The sequence below is a fragment of the Macrosteles quadrilineatus genome, unplaced genomic scaffold, assembly GCF_028750875.1.
Source record: "Macrosteles quadrilineatus isolate MER2022 unplaced genomic scaffold, UCM_ALF_1.0 Scaffold_5__1_contigs__length_97177068, whole genome shotgun sequence".
Lineage (NCBI taxonomy): Eukaryota > Metazoa > Arthropoda > Insecta > Hemiptera > Cicadellidae > Macrosteles > Macrosteles quadrilineatus.
Window position 1 is genome coordinate 7,758,515 of NW_026542598.1, and position 19,147 is coordinate 7,777,661.

Genomic DNA, 19,147 nt, shown 5'->3' on the forward strand with positions numbered 1-19,147 from the left:
CCGATTTTTCCGTTTTTTATGGGTTTTTAAGGGAAAATCCCCATTAAAAATCAAATTTAAAAAAAAAATGAAAAAACGCCAGGAGATACCATGGATTAGAACCTACATACCAAATTTCATCGAAATCGGACCACAGGTGTAGTCCCTAGCTCTGTACACATCCAGACACACAGACGTCACTTCGAAAACCATTTTTTTTGGGTCCAGGGGGACCCAAAACGAATATATCCACTCAAAACTCAAACTCGAAAATTTTGACGAAAACAATCCTTTCTCCATATACTATGGTATAGGGGGAGAAAGTAAAGTAAATTTCCAACTATTCGCACTATATCACAAATTATTTATAAATCAAAAACTTAAGAAATACCTGTAAACAGGATCTTACTTTGACAGTTTTCATTGTGTATAACAGCTTTTTGTTACTGCTTGGTTCAAATTAGCTCTTGTCATAAATGCACAAAGAATTAATAGTGCGGCACCTTGTTGGTAAACCTTATAATCTTTTAATGCTATTGAATTCATAGAACCAACTTGTGTGTGATACAGCTGATAAAATTCTTTAATTCCGTTTAAATATGGATACTCATGAAGTTAACATGGGAAACTCTAGAGCCACTGGGGCGGAGCCCAAAAGGGTTTTTTGAGATAAGAATATGTCTATATGTTAATCGGGAAAGTAATATATCATCATTCCAAATTTGAACCCAATCCGACCAGTTGTTAATGTGTGATTGAACTTAAAACAAACAAACATACATACAAACACACAAACTTTCACATTTATTTAAAATACTAGCAGGGTACCCGTCCTTCGTACGGGGTTGGAAAATAAGTATAAATGCAGTTATACTCGACCTTTGTGTTTGCAATGTGAGAAGACACGGGTTGAGAAAATTGGCTTCCTCAAATTTACGGTATGCTATAGTATTACACATCTACCATAGGTAGCCATAATGTTCTACCACTTCACCTACACAATAAAGAAAGATAGATTATTAAAAATTTGCAAAATATCACAAATTATTCATGAAATAAAAAAATATAAATATAACTGTAATAAAAATCCTACTATGACAGTTATCATTGCGTATCACAGATTTTTGTTGCTGAAAAAAATAATAGTGCTGCACCCTGTTGGTAAATCTTATAAATGTTTAATGCTTTTGCATATAATAGAACCAACTCTTTTAGTTGACACAGCTGGCTAAGTTTGTTAATTATGAATATTCATAAGGTTAACATGGGGAACTACAGAGCCACTGGGGCGGAGCCCGAAAGGATTTTGAGATAAGAATATGCTTATATCCTTATATGTTAATCGGGAATGTGAGCTATCATCATGCCAAATTTCAGCCCAATCCGAACAGTATTTTCCGCGTTTACTTGTCACAAACATACATCCATACATCCAAACTTTCTCATTTATAATATTAGTAGGATTAGTATGATAATATGATTGATGTTTTTAATCAATGTTATTTTCCTTCATGAAAGCTGTAAAAATGGTTAGCAATATTGTCATTGTCAACCACTGTAATTCGACACATTATGTAAGGTTTTAATTGCAAAGCACATTGCAATGAAAGTATGAAAGCATTTATGTAGCAGCAAGTTTTTTGCTTGCCACATACTACTGGTTAGTGTTTGGTGAAAAGGGTAAATAATAATCTATGATAGTTATAAATTTAATTTATTGATTAAAAATTGTATAAATAAATAAGCCAACATTTTTTTCTTATAAATTAAACATCATATTCCAATTTGTCATGTCAAAATAGCATAGCTCAATGGAATGATGGGTACAAAATACAATTAGAATTTCCTCCTCCTTCTTTAACAAATTTCTTCATAAATGTTGGATATTGTACGTATCTTGTGAAATGCACTTTTTAAATCATCTGTGCAAAAATAAAAATAAATAGTAAAAAATATTTTGAGAACACTTTTAAGAACTCTTTTAGTTTAGGTTTAGAGTTTTCTTGTTGATGCTGTATAACCCCGGTTTCTATGAGTCATTGTTTGTCTAGGTTCATTTCAAGAAGCTTTTTAAATGAATGTGAGTGTATTTAAAGCAAAGAGATTCAATACTGAAGAAAACATAGAGTTGAATGATTAATTTTTATAAATACTACGTTTAATTGACCACTTAAATGATAAACAGCTTTCCAGCAAATGAGTTAAACAAAATTTCCAATTTGACTGTTGTTAGTTTTTTAACTGGATACATGTTTATTTTTACAGATATGTAATTCTGTAATGAGTTGAGTTGCTAACTTTTAATTTAGTATTTTATTTTTAACATTTATTTATTTATTTATACACGGCAATAAATAAATGACAATTTAATTGAAACACACTCTTGTTATTGAAATCATAAAATAGGAACCAGACAGCACAAAAATGTTGTCATAATTTACAAGAACTGGCATTTAAAACATGTTTCAGGCAATTTATATTACACAATTTCCAACAAATATAATGTTTTCAACAAGTCTATTTTGGGAGGTTTAACCATTTGTATACTTTATATGGTTTTATCTTTTTTGTTTAGCTTATCAGGTAATAATACTTGGGGTTTTATTCCTTTGAAAATTCCGTCTGAACCTTTTTATCAGTAACCTATGAAACACCTTTCTTGAAGAAAAAAACATTTCTCAGTTAGCTATCGCAACTACATTACAATTTGCATTCTCTCTTAAAACAGAACACTTATAGACACTTAAGAAAATTTTTCTAAAAATATTATTTCATTATTTGATTTATTGTTAACGGAGTATAAAAATAGTAAAAAGTATAAGACAACATAAATTACAGTAAGTTTTGTTTTGTAATACCTAGTTTTTAATATAAAAAAGCAGATCATAGAAAAAATACAACATACCGATTTATTTAAACTTAACAATAAATATAAAATTAATAATAATGAAAATAAAAATCTATAAATTGATATTTCATTAGACTTTAAACCATAGTTTATCTTCAGTTAAGGGTATATTTTAAAAATATTATGGTATGACTTTAAATGCTTAGCCTACTTGCAAATACATTATTAAAGTTTCTTCCTATAAAATTAACAAAAATTAAAAAAATTGTTCATGTAATTCTAATTCTAAAAGTCAAAAAGTAACAGATTATTTCATCACTTATAAAATAACATTTTTTTATTTAGCCTATACTTCATATTGATGTTCACAAAATTTAGTTAAAAAAAGCTACAAATCATATTAATTGAATACACAGTATTTTTAATATGTCTAAATAAATAATACAGCATTGTAACAAACATTAATATAAGTTGTCAATCTTTTTTATCACAGGGCCTTAGTCACAGTTTATATACATCCTACGCTATTCTCAATATTTACATCACCGTCCATACCTCTAATTTGTTCATACATTTATGCTGATTAAGAGTTAAGACAACAACTCAGTTGTTAAGGAAAAATGATTTGATATAATCTAATATTTCTTTTTTCATAGACTATTCAATATGAATTGAAGGAAAACTAATGCAAAGAGAGAATTTATTACTGTTCTCATTACTTTATATTATCCAGTTTTAAAACTCTTTTTTGTAATTTTTTTAGCAGGTACAGTTAAAATCCTACACTTTCACGAGTAACAACATAGGCTATATATATTTTCAAATTGTGGTAAAAAATATCTGAGATTTCTTTAGGTCTTAAATTTAAAATTCTGTATTACACATTACGTTGTGGATAAAATAACAAATTTTGAAAACTAAGCTAATCCTAACACTAATTTTGTATACAAATGCTTTGAGACCTAGACTAAAACTGAGGCAATACCATGTACATCACAGATGGTGCTACACCAACAAGCGTCTTTCGCTTGTATCTCGTCACGTCGTCTGCTTCCTTCGTCTGTGGAGGTCGCCTGTGATGGCAGTTGCTCCGCCCAGGAGGAAGCGTACAAAGTTGTCACCTACCAATGGTCCGGCCGCATACACTCCCTCACCCACACCTAACACCTTGTGTGTCCAAGGGTCGACTGCGAGGGGGTTGGACCGACAGTCCAGCGGTTGTTCAGGGTCCACCTGTCACAAAGATTTAAGGTTAGAATTTAATCTTTGTCTATGGATAGCTACACATTCCATTCCCATAAGTTGTAGTCAGTTTAAGAATGAAAACAAACACAAGACGAAGCCACTGACGGAGTGTTTTGAAGTTTAGTACTGAATTATGTTGAATCTGCCAACGTTTTAACCATGCTTAAGCTTAAAGGACAACTTGTTGTTAACTATTGTATCTCTTGTGTAGTATCACAGTTCACAGGAACGCTTTGTTACTAAACACTTCATCCTTTTTGTTACTAAACACTTCATCCTTTGGTCAGGAACTTAAGCCTTATGATTACAGACAACAGGGCCCAGTTTTAAACCTGTCATAAAGTGTATAAAATTTACATTAGGGTGGCAATCTTTGGATTACTAAATGAACTCTAACAAAACAACTATCCAACATAGATATACAACTTTTCAGGGATTTTAATGGGTTTGGGTCAAATAAATAAGAAAAAGCCCTAAGTGTAGTGAAGTTTTAAAATATTTTATAATATTTTGAAAGAGATGCAATTCTAATTATATAGTTAAATAATTTGGTTCACAATAACAATACTGAACTAAACTACTTTCCTGGATGAAAAACAAAAGTCTGTTTGGCTATACGGATCAATGGTGTCAAATTAATTATCAAGAAAATGATGCATTGCCTGTTTAGATCACACATATATATATAGGATATTTATATGCATGCACTGTGGATGCGATGCTCCCGGGTGTGGATTAACGTCCCCGCTAGTGGGTACTAACGACTATTCGCAGTACTATCCTGATAATTAGACCAATTCGTTAATTACAAGGAATAATGTGGTTCGGATTCCACCATAAACCGTAGGCCCCTTACTTGCCATAGGCTGTATGGGCTATTAATTAACAGCTGAGTCTAAGGAACATGTTGGCCTTAGTCACCAACAAGACTACAAGATCGCACCACTCATCTTACACTCAACCTTCATTCGTATTTGGGTTCAAATACGCACATAGTGTCGTCCCCATCTTAAATAATGGATAATTACATCACTAACTGACTTGCAGTGAACTAAAATTTAATTTTAAAGTTTCTAAAGTACCAATACTTGGAGATTTTCTCATAAAACTATATGATGAACAAATTTCAATCCTCTAAGTAATGAAAATTGTACACTTACTGCGAGAGTCTGACCGTCGTGGAACTCCGCTGGGAGGAACGACAAGTCCGGACGAGATCCTATGAGGATGACCATGAGCGAGGCTTGTAGCACACTCTGGTGGCCCGAAGGTGAACTGATGGACACCTTGTGGCTGTCGGAGGCAATGTGAGTGACTCGGTGGTGAGGGTAGGCCTCGTAGCCTGCGTACCCTCGACCTCCTGCATTCATCATCTCACGGACCTGCAGCAAGGATTAGATTAGATTCATACACCCAAGAACATGCCTAAGATCAGCTGGTTCCTTAGTCAGGATCATTTTAATAAAATCCCAATAATCAAGGACAGCTTAGACAAATGTTAAAGATTTAGACTTCTCTCAAGATTAAACTGATACTGAACGAGCACTATATCCACTCAGCTACCTAGGTCTAAGTTATTCACAGAACAAACATACTGCACATATTTCCAATAGTTTCTTACAAAAGCATACAAAAACTGAAAGAACTATTGAGCTGATACTTTACCACTTTGGCATCAGGGGCATAAAATTTAACAAGCTTGAAACCTATTTTTGTTACTCACAAATTAGTTAAGACACCACAATTAAGACCAACTTACTTTTACTGTGATAGGTTAATTTGATTTCACAATATGATAAACTTTGCTTTCCATAAGTCAGTTTGTGAATCATATTAGTGCAAACAGAGAAGTGAGCTTAAAGAAGTGAGAATGTCAAGTCATCTGCTATCTATATACACAATACAATAAACAAACTCATTTTTGAAATCAATTAGAGAATAGTTAAGTCCCCACACTAAATCATAGTTTTAATTTTCTTTTTTACAATTCAAACAAAAGCAGGTTTATATTTTTTAAGTGTGATTAAAATAGTCACATAAAAAATGTACTCAATGGCACATTCATTCTACAGTGTTACGTTAGTTTGGACTAAACCATTCATCACCCAAGCAAACTTTATTCAATATAGAAAACTTACAACACATAAATGAACATGTTCGGTAGAGACGGTTAGAATCCAACCTGCCACATTCATTACAAGTCTAAATTTATAATTTAATAGTGTAAGAACTGGTGTGTAGTAACTACCTTGTGGTATTCAGGATACATGTTCTCAGGTAAAGCATGTTCGGGGGAGATTCCACTGCGTCGGAAAACATGGATCAGTGGAACCGAGTGGAACCTGCAAGCCAACACTGCGTCTGCTGCACTGAGTCCAGCACCAACTACACAGACTGGGTCGACACTGCGAGAACCTATACAGAGAGATCAGATTAATGCAATGCCTACATATTCGGGTAAGTGTTTTAAGGTGAAGTGAGTTGGAGAATGAGATTTTTTTAGATGTAGCCCGATGGCTGCAGGCCAGGGTTGCCACCCGTCCCGATTCTGCTTCCTTATGCCAGTATTTAAGCCTATGTTGGTCCAGGAGGGAGGGGGGCAATGTCCCGATTTTTTCCTGACCTCAGGTGGCAACCCTGCTGCAGGCGCTTCTAATAAAACATTTAATAAATATAATTTGCTCTGGAGATTATGGATCTTTTGCAACAGTTCCATTTGTTTAACAATTAATTGTGTTATGTAGTTTTTTTAAGGGAAGGACTATACATATTTTGATTTCATCATGTTTGTAAAATATTTTATAGATTTTAATTCATTCAAGTGAATATTTTGATTAATGTTTTACAGGTTAAGCAATTTGGTTGCATATACTACTGTTGCTTCGTCTCTTAAATGAAGTAGTTTTTCATTTCATCAATTTTATTATTCTAATTGATTCAAAATGATTATTTCTTTCTAACTGTGGAAGAAATAAACATAAGATAAAACTATATACCATAACACCTTATAACTATCCCAGTTACTCACCATCCTTGATTCCCGGGTTGTCCTTGACAAACTGCGCGAGAGCCTTCTCAAAAGCAGCCAAGTCATGGAACACCCACGACGTGTTATCCATCTCCCCAGGTACGCAGAGTCTGTTCGGCTGGTCTGTTGACCCTGTTGCCATCACGACAGAGCGACAGACATAGCTGAATGGCTTGTGGGTCTCAGTGTCGTAACCTTCCACCGACCACTGCGCTGACGCACACGAGCAATCCTTGTTCTGGAAAAGCAGTTTTAATCAATTTCATGTCAAAAATATTTTAGATGTAAAAGGGCACATCAGTGGCATATTGAAATAAAGAATCACATGAAATATTTGGGGAAAGCAGTCATAACCCCTAAGTAGTTTTTATTGGATTGAACCTAACTCTCTCGTACCGAAGTCCTAAATGCTAACCACTACTCAAACTACACATTCTACTCTAAAAGACTATTCTAATATTGTATTATATATTGATTAGGGGCTTCCTTTGTAATCTGATAAAACCTCCAAAAGAGTTAATTTAATTGAGAGCATAAACTTACCAGGTTCAGAGGAGGCAAACGACGGACGGAGGTGACGACCACGTTGTTACGCAGGTACTTTCCCAGCCTCATGAGTCGCACGTAGTCGCGGTAGTAAGCTGCCACACTTGCGACAGGAACACGTCGCACTGTCGTGGACGTGCCTCCGTTGTGGAGCATCTCCCACCTACGGAACTCCAGTCCGGGCAACTCCATCCACGAGGACAAGCTGATTGTCAACACATTGCCGTCCATTGCCTGGAAGCATTGCATGTTAGGTTAGGACATGAAGTGATAATGCACATAATCATAAGCACATAATGCAGATGATAATGGACATATGGCGAGAATGCAGCAAAATTATGATTCTCTTTTTTCTAGGTTTATTCACACTATTGGCATTTCTTATGTTTTTGTAAAGAAACACTTCAAAAAATGATCTTTACTATCTAACATAGACCCTTAGTTCATTAAATTAATTTTAATTTATAGCCAAAATTGTATATAGGTCCAGAGTATAACTCGCTTCAAAGCGAACCGGCTAAACCATCAGATTTAAAAGTGAGCACTACAACAGTTTGGCTGCCCAAACGAGGTTCAAGAGTTATGTTTTTAAGCTTAAGCTTAAGAACTATATAAGCAGACCTAGACTTAGCACCCTTTCTAAATATTTGAAGATAAAATGTGCAAAAACAATAGTTTTTTATAGTCTTTATTGTCTTGACGGCAATATCTACACCTGATACTGTATTGCAGTATCGTATCACAGTCAAAAAAATCAGTTAACCAATTTAAAAAAAATCAAGCCACAAAAACCTTGGGCTTTATCTATAATAACGAAACGTTTTTAGTAAAAATTTGTGAGAAATAATTTTTATTCTACTCTATTCCTTACCTGCCAAGCTCCGCCGGGTGGCCCCTTCCCGAGCACTATGTGGTCTACCGCACTGTCCGGGTGAGGTCTCCACTCCACCAATGGAGGAGTGTCTAGACCCAGGTCTGCTGCAGGATGGGTCAGGTGATCCATCAGTACGGACACCGGGTTGGTAGACCTGCCCTCCAGACCCTGCAAGGGAAACATTACAGATATTAATACCTAGCAACTCAGTAGGATGAATAAACAAATTAGGTGGAGTAAAAATATCAACTGTTGTAAAGTATAAATAGATTTGGCATTATAAAGGTTTCCATACTTGTAATTTGAATATGACATAAGGATTCATGGAGCTATTATTTTGTCTTGATCTATGAAAACATACCTCCTCCCATTATTATATTCAACTGTTACAAGGACATAAAAAGTTAATATCGTTTCATTTACATAGTAATGGAAAACACCCATACCACATAGCATAGCATGTCGTTGAATAATTTCCACACATTACCAAAACATGGAACATTGCTAAAACAAAACCACTCATTATCTTGGAACAGAAACATCACTATTGCATTGGCATTAATCTTTAACTGTTACGGATGATAACATCAGAATCATTAGTAAACAATAATAAACTGTGAACTTTAGAATGTTTACATGTTATGAAATATGCTCATGATATCAGCTTGCTACTATGTCATTTATTGATTATCTATCATGCCCAGAATGGAAAATTCTATGGTTAATAATAACTGTTTATGGTTGAAATTTTGAAAACAAACACAAGAATGACATACTGTTGAAGTCATTACCAAATTAATGTTAATAATGTTTCAAAAGGTTTTTATTTTAAAGTGTTTAAATTTTGTCTGGATTCACTGTACTTTTTAGTTGTTAGTTCTGGTGTGTTAACACAATTAGTGAGGGTCCCCAAAAATTACATGAAAAGCCATTTTGAGTTTTGGACTGAAGATTTGGACTGAAACAACTGTGCTGTTAACTTTTTTCTGTTCCAATAAAAACCATAGCTCAACCTCTGTAGAGAATGGATCAAAGGGCAAGTTACTAAGAAGTTTCCTAAGGAATTTTATCTTCTAAATGATGTCCGTCCCTGAATGATTTACTAACGAAAGATATTTTTATTTTTAGAAAGACACACACATTAACCTCGCATCATCCTCCGGCCAACCCTTAGCTAATATTTACCCTCTCACCCTAGATCACTTGCAATGCTAAGTCTTGTGACACCAGTATTTCTTAAGAAGATTTTAAAACCCAATCTTGTGTAGTACAAAACCTTAACTTTTAATCTAGATTGAAATTATATATTGGAGACAGAAAAGTTAATGTACACATTTAAACAGGGGAGGTAATGTGGATCCTTACAGTAATAGAAAACTGATACCAAGCAGGTTAAAGATGGATTATTTATATGATTTCTCTATACAGTAATCTTCATGATAAAATAGGTCATGTCTAACTAATCCTATATTGTGTGGCTTCTTTTGCTAGCTGTCAGAGATAATTCTAGCCGTGCTAAAATCTTGAGTAATTGTACTTGGGGTAAATGTCTTAACAATAGTAGATCCCTCTTTAAACATGATAAATTAACGATGCTTAGCTAAAATGTTGTATATTTTAAACACCATTGGCATTTTTTTTCAGCTGCCAAACAAAAATCCATACTAAATCAGGTCACACACAAAAGCTTCAGAAGTTGCTATTTATTTCACCCACAATCTTTTGGTCCCAACTAATTTTCAAATGGTTCAAGCTATGACAACGCAAGTGTTGCAGTCATAGCTAATCAATCAATTTCCTAACTTTAGTAATATGATGTACAACCCTACCTGTGATAGAAACTCCAAGTCCTGTGTAAAGAGTGGTCGTGTGGTGGAAATAGCTTGTAGTCTAGCTGTCAACATATCGTCTGTCGGATGAGGTAGGCCATTGTAGTACGGCAAATGTCCGGCTAACATGTATGACAGACCTAGGGCTGATGGTCCGTTACCTGCAATACAACAACCATGATAACAGTCTGTGGCCTGTTTTAACCTTGTGTTTGCCAGTTCACATGGTCCTCAGCTCATGTGTGGAACGTATCCAGCAAAGCAAAGGTTTATACAGAACAGTACAAGATGAACGTAGCGGTACTGTTAAATGTTTGTGCAGGCACCGAGATGTGAGATGGAAACCCACAACCTCACCGCCATGAATTCATCACTTATCACTTCACTTTATACAAAACATTTAATAAAACTTTGGTAGAGAATGCCCAGTACCTGAACTCATTAAACTCGTATCACGGTTAGACCAAATTGAATAAAAATATAAGAAGAACATATTGCAAACACTGCAACAAAGTTTTAAATAATTAATTAATCAATTTATGTGGGTTAAATAGTCAAGACATATTAAACAACATTATTATTTTCAACTTTGGCTTATTTTAAACAACAGAACAATATCATAACTCACATAACTCATCAATGATAAATGAAATGAAAAATGCATAAATAAAAAAAAACAAAGCTGAAATGTACAATGCATTATTACAATATAATATTGCAAACATTACAAGAAAGTTATCAATTATTATGGTATGTTATTGTGTTTAGTATTGTGTGTTATGTTACAATTATTTATATTGTGTGGTGCCTCTAACTTTAAACATGTTCATTAGACAATGAGTAACTACTTATAAAGCTAAAAAAAACTGTCACAATGAGGTTAAAAATGCATTGAAAACAAAATTCAACTCTTTGAAATGCATATTAAACCCTTTTAAAATACAATGTACTTCATTTGTTTTGTTTACCCTACCTATCTGAAGAGGTTTCTTGCACAACCAATTCAAACTGCCTAACACTACCTGACTAGTTTAAAAAATCTTCCATCGCTGGTAACAATAAACACTAAATTTCAGGAGGAAATGTATATACTCATTGACAATACTACCGGTTTTTTTTTTAATTGATTAACTCATGACCTATTCAATCAGAGATAATATAATCAGATAATAATGAACAACTTTCATTAATAAAATAATTTATAAATCATGTGAATTGCAAAACAAATCACAAACATGTCATGTACCTATCAGTCTAAAGACTTAAAACACGATTCAATATGAATAGTTCTATTTTAATTACTTGCTTACATAACTATAAAAATGTTGGCTATTCGTAAGAAAATGCATAGATAATAAAATTAAAATATTTAAAAATCAGTAATAAACCCCTTCTAAAATAATATCAAGTTTTAACATTTTCTTTCATCTAATGGGAGTGTTTTCCAAATTGATTCAAATGTTTAAGTTCTACTATTGACTTATGTGATCAAGATTAAATACCAGTAATTAATAGCTTAATCTCTGGGAAATTCTCTAAATATGTAGAAATCCCCCTATATTGGAACTTTCACTTAACATGCAACATGGATTTACTAAATTGCACAACCACAAATCAAAACACTCCATTTTGCTATTCACAATTAATAATTGAACTTTACAAAGAATATATTCAAACAGTATGGTATTTGATTAAAATTGCCCCTTATTCTCTTGAAGAGTTTTGGGAGAACAAATAAAATAATTATTCTGTCTTATTTTTAGTTCAATGTAAAACGTTTTATTTTGTAAGATCTGACTCTATTCCTGTACAATTGTACTTAAATGAATAAAGGATATTTTTATTGATTGATATTCACATTACTTACCGATAACCACCACTTCTTTGTAGACAGCGTCACAAGCGGAGTTGCAGTTCAAGTCCCTCATTTTGCAATATGATGACCAGATCAGCTGTTTCCCCTGTAACACAAACGCTATTTTCAGACAGACTGCCAGGCCCACGAGAGCCGCGGCGCTCTTAAGCACTAGGTTATCTTTCGCGATTGTAATGAAGAGGGGGTAAGCTACTAAGCTGATAGATGATACATTCTATCATATTGTAAACATCGCTGCGATAAAATAAATTGTCGAATCATTTCCTTCCTCAAGATCAATTACAACACTTAGCCCTTATAGATATTATGTAATCTGGTTTGTGTTTTAATTAGTTCCAAGTAATTCTGATAAGTAAAATTTGTCCGCTATAGCAATAGACTTTTAATTTTGATTTAATTTTGTTCATGCTATAACCCAATATTGTGTATTAGTACAGCCTGTGATAAACAAGAATCGTACGTATTGAAATTTAAAAGAATACCCTCGCCACAACAAACCTGCAGACTCGAATTTAAATTTTTCAGATTGAATTTTTACTAAAATATTTCCAATAACAAGACATGTTTATTTCCCATTTTTAATAACATTAGATACCTAGGTTTTCTGTTACGGGGAACGTAATTTGACAAAATGTTAATAGTATAAGATAAAATAATAAATTTACCAAATTTGATCATCATGCATCCATAAACAAGAAAACTACATAAGTTTTCATTTTCTCCATAAGATAAACACGGGGATCTTGAATGTACAGTTTTTCTGAATTGTCTACGTAACGTTTAATTTAACAACAATACTTCAATATGCATGATTTGTTTTTAAGCTTTACAAGATGGCAGTAATGAAAATTGGGCATTTTCATATGTATGTACAGCAATGGTTTATAGTCAGTGGCATAATTCAGTTTAAAATCTAGAAGTCCCATACAGAAAACATTTGTATTTTTCGAAAATAAAACACAACATGAAAAATATAGCTCTGAGCTTAAACAAACTACTGTAGTCACAACAATGTTAGAGCAGAGCCAACGTTATTTGCAATAGAGTACAAAACGAGTGATTGGCATCGGCCACCATACCACGTGTGTGTTATGTTTATGCAAGAGTTTTGGGAAGAAACGCAATTTCAACCCAGAGTGTTTCTGGGTAATTCACCTAGTTTGTTTTTACGTGTATTTACCCTTCAACGTTTCACAATTGATTATATACACACTGTTTTACTATGAAATAACGAACAGTATTGTATATCACAATAATTCACTTTCGTGAAAAGTTATAGACAAACTTCAAACTTCAAACAATATCATACAATACACAACGAGTTGTTATTCGAGTTTTGCGAACGTCGACGAACTGAGAAAAGTTTTATGTGCATTTACTGACGAATTTATGTTTTAAAAAGTTGAAATTTAAGAACCTTAAACTAGACACTTTGAGTCTACTTTTTAATTTGTTGAAGGCGTTTTAAACGCTATGAGTTGGTTTTAAAATCACATTTAAAACTACAGTAGTATCCAACTATTGTGAAATTGTGTCGCTACTAAGACAATTGATGTGGACCGAATCCAATAACTTATGTAACTTTGCTCTTTAATAAAAGCTATTATTAAATGCTGAATCATCATTGACAACTCTAATTTCGAACCAACAAAAAGCTACTGTCATCTCTTTCTATCGAACCGCCTAAACACAAAAAAAATATCAGCATTGATAGGTCTGTAGCTTTTGGTGGTTCAAAATTAATTGTATAACGCTATTGATTGTCATTGAGTTTTGCATTAATGTCTGGATATAAAGAACATCAGCTGATCTTAGTCAGTAACATAACTACACAAATAGGCTAATCACATTCGATTTTATTTTAATGAATTATTATATCCAGTTTAAAATGTGCATTGCTGTCTAGAAGTAATAAAATGCTGTTCAACGCGTTAAGGAACACCCTGTATAATGGTCGATAGCACGCCAGCCTTCCTCGAGATAAATAATGAATGACACCATGACCTTTCCAACAACATTCACCAGGTGTCTGGTTCTGGTATAATCGATCAGCTGTGTTCCCACTTGCAGGGTATTTATCCCGATAATGGGGAAATGGACTGTGGGATATTACCCTACCCATAACGAAACCTTGGGCAGATTGTTGAATCGATTCCTTCTGGGATATTAATGTCGACTATGGGATATTCGGGAACTCGTGGGATAGATAAGGATCGTTGTATGTGTGTCATTTGTTAAAAAATAACCTTACTACTAATAAATTTACAACATAAATCAACCTTAAAAATGTACACTTAACGATCCAAATTGATCAAATAATCCAAACAAATGCAAAATTGAAATCGATTATAACAATTGCTTTACTCCAACTCATATCAATTATGTGATGCAGTTTGCACCGTTTAAAATTCCCAGTTGGCGCTAATTGACTTTAATTGAGTAACTCTTGAATAATTACGAACAATGGTTAACGAGCAAGATAGGAGGGGGATCCAGCTGTTGATTTTAATTGACTTTAACCTTGAACTTAGTTAGAGCGGGATATACCAGCTTATCTGTAAACAATTGATCGCTATCTTCAACGCTTCAACTAACCTTTCCTCGACAACCACTGACCTCGTATGCTTGTAGCAAAGGTTGTCAACTGTTTCAGTATTTTCACAGTAAGCAGAAAAATAACAACCCCCCCCCATTGAACAAAGTAAAAAAGGGCGGTAAAATAAAAAAAAAAATTAAATGGAAAATAAACGATGAGAATCCGTCAAAGGTTTTATCTAGGGAGGTTTTGGGGAGCAAGTTCAACACGAAAAATTCAATCAGCGACGATGTTAGAGGTGAGAAAACTGTTGCTAGGCTAAAATACCCCCGCTGCAGAAAACCTGCAGAGTAAGCGAATTTCCATTTGCCGGTTTAGATTTACACTAAAATGTCTCCTTAAAAAATCGCATTTATCCCCTATTTAAATAGAATTAGTTTAACGAGTAATTAGGTTTCTGCAACAGGGAGGGTAAAATAGTGTTTTTTGTTGTAAAATCGTAATACTTTAGTAAGAAATGAATGTATTTTCCAAATTTAATAAAAACATGTTCATAAACAAGAAAACTACAACAGTTGACAAATTCGCCATGAGAATAACATGGGAATTTTAAATTTACAATTTTTTAGGATTTTCTCCGAAACCATTAGGCACATAATAACGCTTCAATATACTAAATTATTTGTTTTTTTAAGCTCTACAAAATGGTTAGGAAAGAAATTGTGAAATTTAGTGTTTTTAGGGCATTCTATCCGCAACCAACAACCATACAAAAACACTTCAATATATTAAATTATTTATTTTTTAAGCTTTTCAAAATGGTTCGTAGAGAAATTGGGAAATTTTATGTTTTGAGGATGAAAAACGAGGAAAATATATTTTTACCCCATAAAACCTCGCTACCATAGTCCGATCATGCTAGTTCACGAATATGTAGGTTCACACGTTTATACTATAAATATGAATTTGAACTGGTGATGTTTTTGACTCTAGGGACCTCAAAATGAAAATAGTAAATCGGTCCCGGATCCAGGTCTTACCATGCGTACTACGGTAATAGCTTATTCCCTATATGGAAAATTCGCTAAAAGACGAAAAAGAGTTTTTCCCAACTCAAACTCATCAAGTTTGTACCAATCACTAATCAGAGTATTTTAACCGTTTTTCAAACTTATCATATTTTTATAATCATAATCATTTTCAATAACATGATTAATATTTGTTTTTAAATAGTAATAAAACCCCCAAAACCTGGATCACAGCTTACAGCTTCCAATGAATCTATAACCGAAAGGTCACACAAAGTAAGAATTAGATAAAAATTACGACTGCTGTCGTGCTTTCATATTATGTTTCATATACATCGGAAATAACTCCAATCTATGCTTTGACTCTTAAAGATTTAATTTGAGAACTACACTGTCTTCAGACACACTTATTGGGGTGAAGACTGTTTTGATAGGGACCTACAATTCACACAAACCTAGTGTGATATCAACCATCCCATCTAAACGTTAAAACAAAGTATTCATATTATTGTAAAGAAAATTGGCAATTTTATCCAGCAAGATTAAGTGAATATTTATTCATTCGTGATTTCATTCTCGTCCATTTCACTACTGCTATCAACACGCTTTACTTATCCGAGAGTTCAAGAACAAAAACCTTTCAGATAACCTTTTGCCGAAGGGATTCCATTGTAGACTACGTGTAAATTTATGGGAAAGATAGTTGACCGAGCATCGTGTTATCAAAGGGTCACATATGATTATGATTGTACAGATTCGCAGGTCATGTGAGTTTCTTTAGTAATGAGTTACTCAAAATTTAGGACACATAATTGTTTAAAATTTAAAAATAAAGTGATCAGTTTTGTTCATAAATTAGTCGCTGGATTCGTGAAGTTGTGTTGAACGGGGAATGTTTATGGCTATCCCAAAGGTTATATACAAATTTAAAACTATCTATTATTCATAAACGTTCAAATAAACACAGAAATGGAGAGTGCTCATAGCTATCAGAATTGTTACCATATATAACAAGTTTATTTCAAAATAGGTCTCAAAATGCGCATGTAGCAAGGAAGAATTGTCTATGGATATAAATAGCTCTTATTTCAATCTTATGAATGAGATTTTAAAATAATGTAACAGTAGAATCGAGCCGCTCTATCTGAAGCTTTTATTATTCAAATTGACTTATTTCAATGTTAGAGATTTAGACTCAAGCAATTTTCCGTTCTCACGGTGTGTGTGAATGTTTGAAAAACAAGAGAATCACACTTTGGGGGAAAATGTATAACCAAAGTCAACAATAAATAAAAACCCCAAAACTCATTGTTGCATCTGAGAAAAAAACGTGCAACTGAACGAATTAAATTTTGGTAACAGTGACATAGTTCGGACAAAGCTACAAAAATAGAGATGGTTGTTGTAATTAATTCATCACTGGGGCGTTAAAATACACTTTTTGCCCATCCAATGGACTATATTTTTCGGCTCGTATAATTATTTAACAAACTACGTTAGAAAACGAAAATACGTGTCATGTAAATATGACCTCTCAAAACTACTTCGAACTTGTTTTCAATTTTTCCAATACAAACAAGCGGCTGTTTAGTTAGTGATTGAATATTTTTGTCTATTACGATTGTGTAAGTGTAAATTATACTATCGATATGTCAAAATATTGACAAGAATGTAACAATAGCTACAACCGATTAAACCAATTAGGCCTATACAGTACATAATTTTGATACATGGAATTTTGTACAATCGAAGTTTACAACAGCTGACTTTAGAGGGAGTAAAAGAGGAAGCTAATAAGGTGCATTGTCCCTGAAGCGACTCTTGCGATAGTAGCTGAGCGATAGTAGCTCAGCGATAGTAGCTCAGCGATAGTAGCTAACCATGTCATTGTCCCTGAAGCGATTGTTCTAGAGCGATTCTGTATATTAGTTTGCTGACTTTCGAGTGAATTGGTGCTATGAGTGCCATGACACCTCCTAATTTTAAAACGTTTTTACTAGCTCGCTTTTTTGTCCGGTACAAACTTTGCAATAAATTTTAAACTAACTTCCCGACCAGCTAGAGAAATGAAACTAGAGAACACAGCTCACAAATGGATGACAATGTAATACTATAACATTTAATTTTCATATTTTCCTTGGGCTAAGCCCCATGGGCTTCCAAATTTTCCATGTTTACATTTTGAAGTCAGCCGTAAATACTTAAATTCGACAGTTCGAAAAGCTTAGAGGTACAGGTCCTGCTCCCGAGAGATTCTAAATATAAAATAAGCAGTTCAAAGGAAATATAAAACATATGACTTCAGATAATAAGGGTTTGGTATGTATTAACAGGCCATATAAAATAGATTTAACATATTTACACATTAAAGACTAAAAAGTAGAAAATAAATTATAAATAAAAATCCTTTTTTTTAAATGCCACGTTTTTAAACTCACTAAAAAGTAAAAATAATTTATAAATATGTGGAGGGAAATACTTAAAATATTTAAAACTAAAAACGTGGGGTGCATGCAATAGATAATAATAGTTCAATAGGTAAAGATAATTGTAAATCAGCATGCGCCCACGTTTTTTTTTAATCTTACAAGTATTTATTCTCCCCACATATTTATAAATTATTTTTTACTTTATAGTGCGTTTAAAAACGTTGCATTTTTAAAAAGTATTTTCATTTATAATTTATAATAGTAGCGATTTAATATTACGTACATATCTGATATCTTCTTTAAAAAACAGTTTTGTTTTCTTTGAAGACATTACGAGCAAAACAAGTCTACACACAACACGAATCGCTCAGCGACTGCGACTCTGACTGCCCTCAGAGCAGACCCGCTACAGTCGCTGTGTTCAGCCGCTAGCCGCTCCAGTCGCAGTCGCGTCAAGGACAATGGTCCCATTTGAAACAACGCTAACCAGTGCTCAGCTACTATCGCTGAGCTACTATCGCTCAGCTACTATCGCAAGAGTCGCTTCAGGGACAATGCACCAGACCCACAACGCATTTATTATAACAACTGTTTTTGCTGCAGTGTGATGAACACTTTGATAAGATCGTGGGTAAACAGCTGTTTTCAATCAATGAAGCCCTATAAGACATGAATGGAATCAGAAGTGTGCTGGTAGGTCTTGTAGGCATTGATATTGATCACGTGACTATCGTATCGACCACATACAGCTGATGCTATGTGATGTGATAAGTCAGCTGGTGTGTTGTAACACACAGTTAGTTGCTATGACTACTGCTATCGATGTTTACAGCAGTAACTCGTGTGGTAATCTACAATTGATTGTACACACCATTGAATATTTGATAATAGTAAATGCTACTACTTATCATTAACTACTACTGTAAGCC

At 33.7% G+C, this 19,147-nt stretch overlaps 1 protein-coding gene across 1 annotated transcript in view; it reads right to left on the reverse strand.

Annotated features, from left to right (window-relative positions):
• Positions 1 to 1,687: 1,687 nt before the first annotated feature.
• LOC128995062 (oxidative stress-induced growth inhibitor 1-like) overlaps positions 1,688 to 19,147 on the reverse strand; it is a 45,121-nt gene continuing 27,661 nt past the window's right edge. Inside the window, exons 2-9 of the mRNA XM_054419940.1 lie at positions 12,217 to 12,310; positions 10,350 to 10,510; positions 8,518 to 8,688; positions 7,644 to 7,880; positions 7,101 to 7,338; positions 6,321 to 6,487; positions 5,233 to 5,454; positions 1,688 to 4,060 (exon numbers count right to left, since the gene is read on the reverse strand). Coding sequence (XP_054275915.1) covers positions 3,866 to 4,060; positions 5,233 to 5,454; positions 6,321 to 6,487; positions 7,101 to 7,338; positions 7,644 to 7,880; positions 8,518 to 8,688; positions 10,350 to 10,510; positions 12,217 to 12,277 — 1,452 coding nt within the window. The 5' untranslated portion in view covers positions 12,278 to 12,310 and the 3' untranslated portion in view covers positions 1,688 to 3,865. The remainder of the gene's footprint in view (positions 4,061 to 5,232; positions 5,455 to 6,320; positions 6,488 to 7,100; positions 7,339 to 7,643; positions 7,881 to 8,517; positions 8,689 to 10,349; positions 10,511 to 12,216; positions 12,311 to 19,147) is intronic.